At 34.2% G+C, this 12,896-nt stretch overlaps 1 protein-coding gene across 3 annotated transcripts in view; it reads left to right on the forward strand.

Moving 5' to 3' along the window:
- Positions 1-273: 273 nt before the first annotated feature.
- LOC134847611 (neutral amino acid transporter 9-like) overlaps positions 274-12,896 on the forward strand; it is a 34,708-nt gene continuing 22,085 nt past the window's right edge. For 2 of the 3 annotated variants that reach the window (XM_063864735.1, XM_063864737.1), the window contains exons 1-4: positions 274-381; positions 4,528-4,723; positions 5,355-5,396; positions 11,534-11,653. In XM_063864735.1, the coding sequence (XP_063720805.1) occupies positions 282-381; positions 4,528-4,723; positions 5,355-5,396; positions 11,534-11,653 (458 nt within the window). In that variant the 5' untranslated portion in view covers positions 274-281. The remainder of the gene's footprint in view (positions 382-4,527; positions 4,724-5,354; positions 5,397-11,533; positions 11,654-12,896) is intronic. The other variant, XM_063864736.1, reaches the window with a different exon arrangement.

Consider the following 12,896-nt stretch of genomic DNA (forward strand, 5'->3'; position numbering starts at 1 on the left):
CAGCGTTTAACGCATCGAGATTTGGAGCTTCGTTTTAGTTTGTTCTAAATCCTCAGAACTGGATATTATTTATTTATTTTTGACTATCAAGAGTATAACCGAATAGGTCCGTTCTTTTCGGTCGTGTCAACAACTGCTTTGGAACACTATTACGCGATTAGATTTTTCGGCACTTATTTAGTCGGGTATTTAATTGATTTATCGTACCAAGAGGTAAGAGTTACTCCCAAACATAGAACTCTTAGAATTACGAAGTTAGTCGTTTTCTTCAAAATTTTATAATGAGCGACGATCGAGAGCGACTCATTCACGAACACTCTCCCGAAAGCAGTTCCAAGAACTCGGCCTTTGAAGACGACACCCTAACAGTAGAGATCGAAGGTGAGATATTGATAGGACATCTGTGATGTTACTATTTCAGCTTGAGAATCAGGTGTCTGCACCATTAGAGGCAAAGCTTAACATCTGGCTTTTGCCCCGCAATATGGCCCTAATGCGCGTTTAAGCTGAGATGCACTGGCGCGTCCACAAAGAGTAGTGTAATGCTTGGAAAGAAATTCGGGTTGTATCGTTTAATTTTTTTGTCTGTTTTTACTCTTGCAATTAGCAAGGTTGTAGTAACCGCGTACTAGATCTAGAATGTTTTCACCCGTAATTTTAAAAAAAATTGTGAGGTCTCATCTGCATGTGGCTTGGTTTATATTGAATTCAAATTTCTTAGCGTCTTGGGCTCATTTAGCTTGGAGGTAACGAATACACTTGGCACGTTAAAGTTCCTTAGTTCGGCATATTATTTGTTTGTCTATGTTTTGGCGGCTTAGCAACCTTATCTTAGAATAGTTTTTTTTTGCTGTGCGCAGTTTTCACTGTAGTTGCTTTACTCCTTCATTTTTTTTACTAACCTTGACTTCGTAATTTTGTTTTACGTAAAAACTTTAAACGCGGTCGAAAATTGTTTTTGGTTGTATTTTTTGCAAATGATGGGACTTGATGGGTTTCTTTTTCTGTCTGCTAGCTTGCGGTGCGAAGCTCAGCTTGGCCTCTGTGAATGATTTAAGTATGGTAATTTTATTTTTTTAGAGATAAACAATTAGGATTCTCAAGAAAAACTAGAGAATTAATTTTTTGCTCTTGCTTTTGACAACTAATAATTTTTGCCTTCTGGGAAAAGATAAATAATTGCCATACTTAATTTAATCAAAAATAAAACAAAACCTGCCATATTGTGGAAATAGTTTTTACGGAGTCCCTTAATCTGACACTGTTATTTAGCAATGTACTGGCCAAAAGACGAGAGTCGATGAACGTAGTGAAGACTCTTGTTGAGGTCGTGATGTTTTTTTTTTCAATTTTTTTCTGGAGTTAGTGTTTCGCGGTTTGACTTTTTTCAAGTTCAATTGATTTCTTTTGTTCGAAAGGAAACAAAATTCTTTAATGAACAGCAAAAGTGTAAAGGTGATCGAAGAAAAGCGTGATCGACCTTTAATTTCGATTTTAATTTTCAGCAGACTAAAAAATCAAATGTTGATTCAGTTTTCTTAAATTGGGTTACTTTTTATCAAAACTTTGTCAATCATAAACTGTTGTTAAAATTCAAAGTGATTTATGGTCATATTCCTGTTTGATAGAAATAATTTCTATGAAAATGTGTATGATTTGGTTTTATCATTTTTTTGTGATTTTTGAAAAGCTTTGGACAAATTTATCACTTTTTACAAAAATATAGGATTCATCAAAAAGTGCGTTACCAATTTTTGAAAAATTGATAAGATTACCCACTCACCTGTTAGCGTGCACATTCCCTTAGTCTTGTTTTACCATAACTCTTTTTCTACAGGTTTCCACAAACTAAGGGGATTTTTTAAACCGACATTTTTTTAAAAACTACCCTATCAAATCTAAGATTTTGAGTTCAATGGATAGAACTGGTTGTTTGAAGCTCTTCTGCATAAGCGGCTGCATCATTTTTTTTACAAAAAAAACTTATGGCCCTGGAAAAAGTCAATTTTTTGGTTTTTGACTGTTTTTTGAAACTTGTCGGTACAACTACTCACCCAAATTTTAGATTTTGATTTTAATCGAAAAAAGGTGTTATGGGAAGTTCCCTTGCGTAAGCAGTTACGCCCGAAGTTTGATTTTCGACTTTTTTTCAAACTTTTTGTTCTCGAAAAATCCCTCCCAATTCTGATATTTTGGGTTCAATCTATTGATCAGCTTATGTGATGCTCCCCTTCATAGTCGGCTACGCCCAGTTTCGTTCCACAAGAAGTAATGGTCCTAGGAAACGTCAAATGTTCGATTTTTTGGCCGTTTTTAAACTTCTTGTTTTTTCTCGAAAACCACCCTTTGAAATCTGAGTTTTTAGGTTCAATCGAAATTACAGGTTGTGTGAAGCTCCCCTTTATGAGAGAAGTTCTCTGTGTAAGCCGGGTCGTCAAAAAATTTTAGCAAAAGTTTGACCTATAGAAATGACACTGTTTCTGCAAAACGAATCTGATATGAAGTGTTTATTCGAGCAAGAGGTTTTGAGAAGCCTCCGTTCATAAGCGGCTACACACCTTGAAATTTGTACAAAATGTTTGGTTTTTGAAAAATTTCCAAATTTTCAAGAAATTTCACCCATATTTTTTTAGAGAAACAATTACGGTTTTGAGTGAAGCCCAATTTTTACACTTGCGAAGCGAGTGTATTAGTACGAACCTTTTTTTCAACCTAAGTGGGGAATATGGGTAAATTTTGGGAAAATTTCGTGGGGAAGTTTTGGGAACATTCAAAGCTTTTTTATAGCATGTGCTTTGAGATTCGAATAGTAATAAGTTAACACAGTTGATGCATTTTTAATTCATCAACTGAATCGAAAAAAGTTAATTGTTTCAAACAACATAACAGTAATGAAAACTCGATATCAGAAAACTCGGTTTCTAACTCAATATATCTTGCAATTTTTTTTGAAATGTAGAAATTATACATAATGTGGCTGCATTGTTTGCAATTTTTTGCATGCAAAGTAAGAGTGGATGCATTCAGTTTGTTTTATTCCAAATTATCACTTGCAAAATTGTGTCTTTGTATTTGGTGTTATTTATAAGCATATGTAGCTGCTTTATTCGTGACTAGTGTTTGTCGGTTGTTAAGCTTACGTGATTGAGTGGATAGTGCGCGAGACCTAAATTCTCTTGATTGCAGTAGGTCGCACATTCGAATCCTACACGTAGCCGAGTTTTGCTAATTCGAGGCTGATTTCTAGTTTTTCTTATTTCACTTGAAAAAGCTGCTTTTTGCCCGTGTTCTGGCTAGTGTTTGTGAAGCGCAGCTTCGCCTCTGTGTTAAATTAACTATCTCATGCCGCATCAGTACAGAAATTTCAAAAAGTTTTCAAACAAATATCTCCAGCTTTAGCTGGGCTCATAGTTTTTTCTAGTTGAAGTTATAAAATTGATTTTTTTTTTCAAAAAGCAATTCAGTAATTTTTCTTGCGTTTTTAAACTCTGTTTCAACTGTCTGTTGACTATATTAATAGTTTCCATTCTGAGGCGACAATTCTACTAATAATGAAATCTTCAAAAAACTGCTGTTAACCTCGATGATAGCCTTAGCTAACAGTTGGGAAATATTTTACTTGGACTATATACAAGAATAACAGCTGAAACCGAAATATGATTTACTTTTTGTTTGTTAAAAAATCAGATATTCAGAAACCGTTTGGGATTTGTTTTTTTTGACGTTTTGGAAAAATTTTCTTTTCTCTCAAAAAGTTTAGTTTTTGTCAAAAACTAATTGATCGATTTTTAAAAATGTTGTAGCAATGAAAATATCGCCCAATATTCCGTTTGCTTGCATGTTGCATATGAGCCTTATCTCTTTTTACAATACCTCACATTCAAATTTTGGATTCCGACCCGACTCATATTTTTGGAGTTTTTTCCATTTCTCGATAACTACTCTCGCGTATCTGAGATTTTGGATTCAATGGAAAGAACAGATTGTGGGAAAGTTTTTTGACCGTTGAAATTTTTGAAATTTCTCGAAAACTTATCTCCCAAAACTGAGATTTTGGGTTCAATGGAGTGCACGGTTTCTAGGAAACCCCCACCCCTGCTTCGGTGGCGACGACCAATTTTGCTTTACAGAATTAGTTTTGTTCCTCAGAAAGTCAAATTTTGATTTTTTGTGACTGTTTTCGTTCGTAAATAAAGTAAATATATAGAGAAGCCTCCATTCAAAATCGGCTATGTCTTTGCAAGAACAAGTTATGGCCTTGGGAACGCCATATTCTCAAAGATTTTAATTCTTCTTATTTTACTAGAGAAACAACTAATGTTTTGGGTGATGCCCAAGCTTTGAATTTTCGAAATTACCAACTTCATCCCACATCAGTACGAAAAACTTAAAAATATCAAACAGTTACGTCCAGTTTAAGCCGAACCCCTAGTCTTTTATTAAAGTTAACACAAACTAGTGGCGTGTCAAAAATTCTGTGCAAATTCGAATTTTGGAATTGCACCTTTAACTATTTTTTCTACGCAGGTGTGGATGGAGTAGCCGATAAAAAACGCGATGAGTACAGTATTGAATACGATACTGAAGAAGAGTACTCTGATTCTGCATCTGAAGCAGGCGCAGATGACGATGGAAATGATAATGACGACGTAGAGCTGGGAGTGACCTCGGGAAAAGGAAAACGGAAAAGCGTGAACATCCAGGACAACGATGACGTCATCAGGTACTTTGAATATATGACCATCTGAAACATAAGTTGAATTGAACATATAGCCTGTTTTCGCTCAGCCTCGAATTTCTTTTTCGCTTTGATCTCATGAAATGTAGGATTCTGGTGCTAGAACTGAAATTCAATATTTCAGTGTCCATGAACGTGTCAAAACATGAACGAAAAGTTTCGAAAATGGATTTTAATTTTAATATTTCCGAGCGGAATAATAATTACCTATTGATGTGTTTTCAAAAAGGGACAATCATGTATATTTTTTTGAAATTCAGACTGCTTTATTTTTTGAAAAATGCTCTTTGAAAAGGAGCTCAAAATTGAAAATAAGTTTAACTTGTAATCATGGTTGTAAAATGGTGTCTTCATTAACTCGGGATTATTATTGCGCCTGATATTTAAAGAAAGTTTAGAAACCAAGTTGTAAAATGGCGTCCTTATCAATTCGGGATTATTATTGCGCCTGAAAGTTAAACTAAATAAGAATTAGGTATGAAACTCATCCTGTTTTTAAATCAATTCGAATGCTGTGTTGCTATCTATCTTAGGGAAGATTGACTCGTATAAACTGTCAGAAGAATGCTTCGTACAAATTTCTATTGATTATGTGTAAAAAAAATTTTGTTTTCAGGGTCGAAAGAAGGAGTTCCAGACGCCCCTCGCGAGCTCACAGGTATTTTTTTAAAATCCAATTTTTTTAAAATCCAATATTTTTTTTAAAATCCAATTTTTATTTTGCTACTCCCCCTAAATTGACAGACTAAAGCATGCAATTATTCCAAGATTTTTCAAAGGCAATTGTATCGATGTAATCTACAAAATAGTAGAGCTCAAGTTTCGGTTATTACACTTGCGAAGATTGCTAGGTCGCAGGTTCGAATCAGGCACGTAGTCGAGTTTTTGATAATTGGAGGCCTATTTCCATTTTTTGTTTTCATTTGATAGAGCTGCTTTTTGGTCGTGTTCTCGCAAGTGTTTACGAAGCACAGCTTTGCCTCTCTTTCGAAATTTGCTTTATGTTGATTTGTCTTCTTTTTTGGCTTAATAGGTTTCGGTGTATTTTTTATCGGCTTAGGGACCTCAATTTGCGTCGTTTGACGAGCGAAAAAATTTAGTTTGATTGTGTGTGTGTTTTGAGGGGAAGGGGGACTGAAAAACTTTTGTTAATTATCTGCTTAGGTATTTTCGGCTTTGTTACCTTCTTCCTATATGAATTACTCATGCTAATGCCTTAGCAAGTTTTTTCTTTTCACTAATTTTTTTCTGAAAGATCTCGTTTTTTCCCGACATTTTCCGGGAAAAAGGCATTTTTTTCGAATTACGGCTTTCTTGTATTGAATCGCCCCCTTGTAAAAATTTGGGGTCAAAATTTGCGCATTATAAAAATCTTTGCTTCCCAAACTCTTTAGGTTGTTCCTCGAGAAAACTAATGAGCAGTAAAATAGTCGGAAACAGCTCATTTTTTGAAAGGATCTAATTAAGTTTTCTTAAATATAATTACGGACATCTATTATCATAAAATTTTTTTCATGGATTTAAGTTTTGTGCCTTACGATAATGCTGTTTTACTCTTATGTTTGTTATTGAACATTATCTGATTTATCCTGGCATTTTACCTTCCGTCCGAAACGTTCTCTTTTCTGCAAGTGAGAATTACGATTCTGATTATAGTTATTGAATATATATATTTGTTAGCTCGATAATTTGAAGGTGGTATTTTCAACCAATCAGTTTTTCAGGACTTTTTTTTGCAAACGTAACCGAAGGGTCGTGACTACTTGTATCTACCGCGGTTTTGATCGCTATGATTTTTATTACACAAGATAGGGATAGGTACCACAATATTTTCACTTTAAAAAAAAATTGGTTTTTCTCGAAAAGTACGTTTCTGATTTAGGAAAAATGGTACCAACGGAAAGACTGCCCACCCCTGTGTGCCTGCATAATACGCTAGTTTCATCCAGTTTTCGGGTGAAGCCCATTTTTTAGTTTTTGGTATAACTTTTTCATGCCGCATCAGTACATCAAATTCAAAAATTTTCAAACTGATACCTCCTTTTTTATTCTTTTTGAAGTTCTAAAGTTGAGGTTTTTTCAAAAAGCAAGTCAGTATTTTTTCTTTGCGTTTCAATCGTTCTTTGCTTCTTAAAGTTTTGTATTTCTATGTTGAAACGTTTGATGACCTCGTGTTTTTTATTTTTCAAATCTCTGCCAATTTGTTGTTTGATTTAATCTTCTTTAGTTTGATAAAAATAGCCTCAGAAACTCATGCCATATGCAAGTTAGGATTGAATTGCCGCCGCTCAGAAGCGGTTATTGTTTTGATCAACTCTGCTATAATAGGTTTTGTCTTAGAAAAATTAGGTCCTCTATATTTTTGGCAGAGAATTACGCAATCCCGTTCCTGTCATTTACTGCGAGTGATAAACTTCTGAAACTATATATGATTGCTCGCTTGTATGTATGTTTATCTGTGAAATTAGTACACAGGTTAACCAAATTTGAGAAATAACTAGAAATAGTGAAACTATGGTAACTACTTTTTACCAAACCAATCTTTTACCAGAAAACTGAAATAAAGGCCGTTTACAAGACTACGACGATAATTGTCTTAATTAGTACAAGAATCGATTGAAGGCATTTATCTCGCGTTGCTTAAGTTTTTTTTTCCAGCAGATCAATCTAATGTAGCGGCAAACAATGACTCGCTCCAACCATACATCTCGCTCCGGCGAAGCAAGCGGTCTGGTCGCTATTTGCCAACGTCGAATTTGAAATTAGTGCTTTCATTGACATGTTGTTTTGTGGTCTGGTAAAAGGTTGTTTTGTTTAAGTTTAAGCGTCGTGAGGTCAACAAAAGAGGAACAAATCACAAAGGCATAAATGAACTAAAAATACCACTTATAAGGAAAAAAATTGTGCTTAGTTTTCATGGGCCATGAATTTTTTTGGTCACAGTATCTCGCGTTGCTTAAAAACTTTTGTCTTCTTTTTTTTCACGTTTCATTAGCCGAGTACAAAATTAGCAGATTTTTGCGCTGATACGTGTAGCGGGCTTGCCAGTTCAAAGGCGCGAACTGTTTCCGTGTTATCAGTGCGGATTGGATTGTCTCCTTCAGTTCCTTAAAGAAAAAAATTTAACTGTTGTTTTATTCATTGTATGTTAAAATGGCTTCGGATTTTCTGCATTAAACTTAAATTAAACTAAAAAGTTTTACGGTTTGTAGCGATTGGGATTGCTTACAGTAGCGGGATCTCTTCAACTATATCCCACCTCGGGTACCTAGAAACGAATATTCCCCTTTAGCAAAAGGGGATATAGTTAAAGAGATCCCACTTGCGATAAAAAAAGTGTTATCATATTAAAACGTTTTTTTTTGTTAACAACTTGTCTGCCGGAAACATTTCTCGGCGTATCTTCCTCGACTGGTCAGCAGCTCATTTTTGAGTCCGAATTGATTTTCTTTTTTTAAATCTTCACAATCTCATTCAAAAAAGTGTATCGACCCAGAATTGCCTAAGTATACTCCTATTTTTATGGAACATGTTTACTTACGATTGCAATTAGCGTATGTTATCAAATCGGAATATAGACTTTTTCGGGTTAACAACTTGTCTAACAGAATCACGTGAATCACTTAGTATCTTGTACATAATGAATTCAAAATTCTAAGCTCATCTGGCACTTTTAGTCTGGAGGTAACGAATACGCCTTGGACACCAAAGTTTCTGGGTTGGAATCTGAGCAGGACCTGTTTTGTCTAACAGGAAATATTCCGTTTCAAAAAAATTGTCGGCTTTTTATTTGTCTGCTTATGTTTTGTCGGCTTAGTTGTCACATCTTAGAATTTTTTGCTTCATGCAGTTTTCATTGCAGTTGTTTTATGCTTTCATTGTAATTTGCACTCTTGCAATTTGTAATTCTACTAAATTTGACTTGATATGTTTTCTTGTTTGTTTTTTTTTCGCTTAACCAATTGTTCGGTCTTATATATTTCAGTCTATATTTTATCGGCTTTCTAACCTAATTTCGGGTCGTTTGGGGGAACAATATTTTGCATGCTTTCCTCCGGATCGCACAAAACGTTGAAAATTTCAATACTTTGAAACGTAGAATAGAATTTATAGTTCAACGTTTTTCATGTCAACAACTTTACTTTCGCTCAAAAATTGTTTTTGAATTTTCATTTATTGCTATCGAATGTGTTTCTGAACGCGGTGTCCGCAATTAAAGCATCATTCTAAACATCATTTTGAAGTTTTTTTAGTTGTGGTTTTTCCTTCGAACTTATTGGCGCTCCTTTCCTTTCCTGACTGCTAGCTTGCAGTGCTTTTTTGTTGTATCGCTTCGCATCTGTATCTTTAATATTGAACACTGACATCTTTCAGGTTTCTTTCCAATTGGCCTAGGAGTAACGCCGTCACCTTTGCTTTCTAAGGTCTGGGTTTCTCGTTCCGGCCGGAGCTTGTTTTTTTTTTCAGTTTGTATGCAATTGAAAAAAAATTGGTTAAAATTGAACTGCCTGTCGCCATATCAAGTATTTTGATTTAAGCAACTTTCCTTGCAGTTGCAAGTGTTCTTCATTATAGTATCAGGAGAGAACTTGAAATCTTTTAATAAAATCTTTTCATAAAATCTTTTTTTCATAAATTTTTTTTTTCGGCTCAACTGGTGTCTGCTCAAAGAATTTCGGCTATGTTGCTACCTTCCTGCTTTTTCATGTGCTGTAAGCAACTTTCATTGTACTTTCAGGTAGGACTTAAAACTATTAAAATTATCATATTTCTTTGGTATCAAGTTGTCTGCTCAAAGATAGTCTAATTTGCTGAAAATTTTGTCCCGTTGCTAATTTAATATTCAAATTTCAGGGATTTTTTTTTGGATTGAATTTCTATCTAGTCATATAGAGAAATTTAAACTTTGGTAGACCTATTTCTTTTTTTTTCATAATTTTTGAAAGAAAAGATCTTTATGACTCCTTATGTTTTTAAATGTTTTGGTGCAATTTATCCGCTCCGCTTCTCCTCTGTGGGAAATATCTACTTACCGTTCGGTATTTTTTCTCAGAGAATATATAAGGTTTGAATTAGAAAATTTTGGACGTCAAATTTAAACGCTTTGTTACATTCAAAACAACTTTGAGAAGTTTGATGTCATTTTTCGCTTCTATCTGTCTTCTTCTCAGTTTTTGGCGCTGAAAATTTGCCACATATTTTGTTGAACTTGTGAAAAATGAAGTATGTGAAAAATGAAAAATTTTCATCAATGATTCAAAATACTAATTCTATTTTTTGGTTTGTCAAAATTTATAATTTCTGTTTTTGTGTAATTGTGTTTTTTTGGTCAAGTTCCAATTCTGTTATACTAGCTTTTGGTACATTCATAGGCTTCTTACCAACATAAAATTGTTTCAAAAATTTGCTATTTTCAATAAGTTCAGCAAAAGGTTTCTGGATGTGTTTTATAGCTTTATGACACTCGCCTCCATTTAAGTTCAAAAAGCCAATCTCAATCAGTCTAACATGTTTTGTAGGTGACGGTTTGCTTATTTTCATTTACAACTTTAATGAATTTTTTTGATTGTTTTTTTTTCTGGTGTATCTTTTGACTGTTGGTTTCCGCTTCTCAATTTTTTTATGTTTTGTGCGGATATTAACATCTTATCTGAAAGACGTTTAGTGTTTTTAATATTTCTAAAGTTTTTGACTTTTGGTTTCAGGCTAAATTTTACTTGTTTACTTATTTTTTGTTCAGATGGCAAAGTGTCAGTAAAAAATCGCTGTGTTTTGATGATACAATTGATTAAGTTTAGTTTTCTGTTCGTGCATTTTCCGCGATTTCAGCTCATTTTAAGCTGAACAATCTCAGATAGTGATGATTTGAAATAATCGGATAAAGCATACAAAACTCAACAGCTTTTCAAGTTGATTTCTCTCAATTTTGAAAATTTAGACCAAAAAGGAAGGGGGTCAAAAAAATGCTCAAAAGTTTAACCTGCATTTTTATGGTGCAATTTTTTTTGCAACAGTTGGAATCAAAAGTTTACCCTCAAAACTAGTTAATTCATTTGGTTCAAGATTAAGCATAAACAAGCGGTCAATTTTTTTCATCAATCCACCTTTGGTTTTTGCGTTATCTTGAACGAAATGAATTGACCAATTTTATGGGTGTACTTTTGGGTCCACTAAATTCTAAGCATTTTCTGTCAAATGTCCCTATCCATTTTGGTCTAAACTTAAAAAGTTAGTTTTGTATGTTTTTTCCTAATATTTTAAATCAGCACTGTATGAGCTTGTTCAGCTTAAAATGGGTTGAAAATTCGATCAACCTAAGAAAAATGGGTGAACAAAAAACAATCGAACGTAATTTAATGCATCATCCAAGTTCGGCGAGATTTTGCTGCCTGGATTAGATTCAATAACTATAAAAATAGCTATAAAAAGATAAAAATAATTAAGTTAATTATCAGTGAAATGAGAGAGGATTCGTTCAAATGTGTCGTGAAAACAATCTGTAGCTTGATATGGCTTGATCACACTCATAGTTATAATGTGGAGGCTTTCTTATGATTTCTTATTAAGTTCACTTAATTTGCTCGTTTCTCATTAAGTTTACTTATAATATTTTGCTAAATAACTCGCCAGCGTAATCAAAATTATCTAAGGCTACAGTTTTTTATGGGGTGATTTTTTTATCACCCCTTAAAATAGCAAGCATAACTTTCTGTTGTACAAGGCGCAGTTTTCATTATTCTGTCCCTCAATCATGAGATTAACTTCCACCCATTGCCTTTTGCTGATTTGATGCAGGTCAAGTTCGCGTAGTAGTAACTCTATCAGGCTGAGAAACCAGAGATTGCTCAGTTTAAGAAGCAGATCACAATCCTATAAAAAGAAGTACTGCTATGATAAAGAGGGGAAAGGATTCAGGTTGTTACATAAGTATAAAAATCAGTTATGATTTCATGTTCATTGAAATGACTCACCAATGATTTCATGTTCATTGAAATGACTCACCAAACTTAGCGGACCCAAACAACTCAAATTTGTAGGTATCGTTTTTGACAGCAGCTTTTTAACCTCGTATGATTTTTCAGCCATGAATCGCCCAGTGCGTGTATGGCTCGATATGGAGTGATTTATGAGAGTACTAACCACGAAAAACTGTTAATTTTTGGGGCTCTTAAAGTAGCCTCCTTTTCGAGCTTGGTCAATTAGCTTGCTTAATTAAAATGTGTCTGCTCCCTGTTCTAATTTTTTAAAAAAATAGGTTTTTTAAATCTTGATAATATGTGTAATAAGTGTAATGGGGTGGAATTTTGATTAAAATACTTGAAGCGTTCAGAAAATTTTCTTAAACGAAAAAGTGCGCAACATGAAGATGGGGTCAATCGTTCCATGGTTTTGACTTATGGTATAAATATCACCTTAAATCATATTTTCTATTACTGGCTACCGAGGCGTGTGTGACATTGGGTTCATTGTTAGTAGTTCCTTATAAGTTTACTGCTATGGTAGACAGACAAGAAATAACACTAGCTTCACAAACAGGTTTAAGACAATACAGAATTTAATTTCATTGTTTGTTAGCAATTAAGGGTTCACTTTCATCATACAGCCAGTCAAATTTGATGGACTTACCCAGGTATGGAAAGTAATCTTGCCGAAAAATATTTTGGAGAAGGGCGGACTCCTTTTGTACCGAAGAGTTTGACCCGGGGGGCTATTCTCTTGGGCGAAGGACCGAATGGGCGAAGGACCGAAAACAAAAATAACCGAAAGTCAATTATTAAATGAATCAATTGATTGCCGTTCAACTAAAAGGAATTGAATGAAACAATATTTTGCTTCTTTTATAACGAAACCATTGAAATATGTGGCCAATGTTAATTTTAAGTCTCTGGAAATGTCTGCTTTCTTTTTGATTTACTCGCTTTCTTTCCAACTTTTGGAATACTGAAATCTGATTAGCTGATTTTTGTTTTCGCCCATTCGGTTCTTCGCCTTTGATGGATTCCACCATTGACCCCTTCACCGGCCTATTTGTTCAAGGTCCACTATTTTTTAAAAATGTTTTTGATGTACATTTTTCCACAACTAATACTCTGATGACTCTGTGGTGGGTAATTTTTTGAAAGAACAGGCGCCTTAAAACCCATTTTTTCCTGCGAAC

Source organism: Symsagittifera roscoffensis, chromosome 6 (assembly GCF_963678635.1).
Source record: "Symsagittifera roscoffensis chromosome 6, txSymRosc1.1, whole genome shotgun sequence".
In the NCBI taxonomy this organism is placed as follows: domain Eukaryota; kingdom Metazoa; phylum Xenacoelomorpha; order Acoela; family Convolutidae; genus Symsagittifera; species Symsagittifera roscoffensis.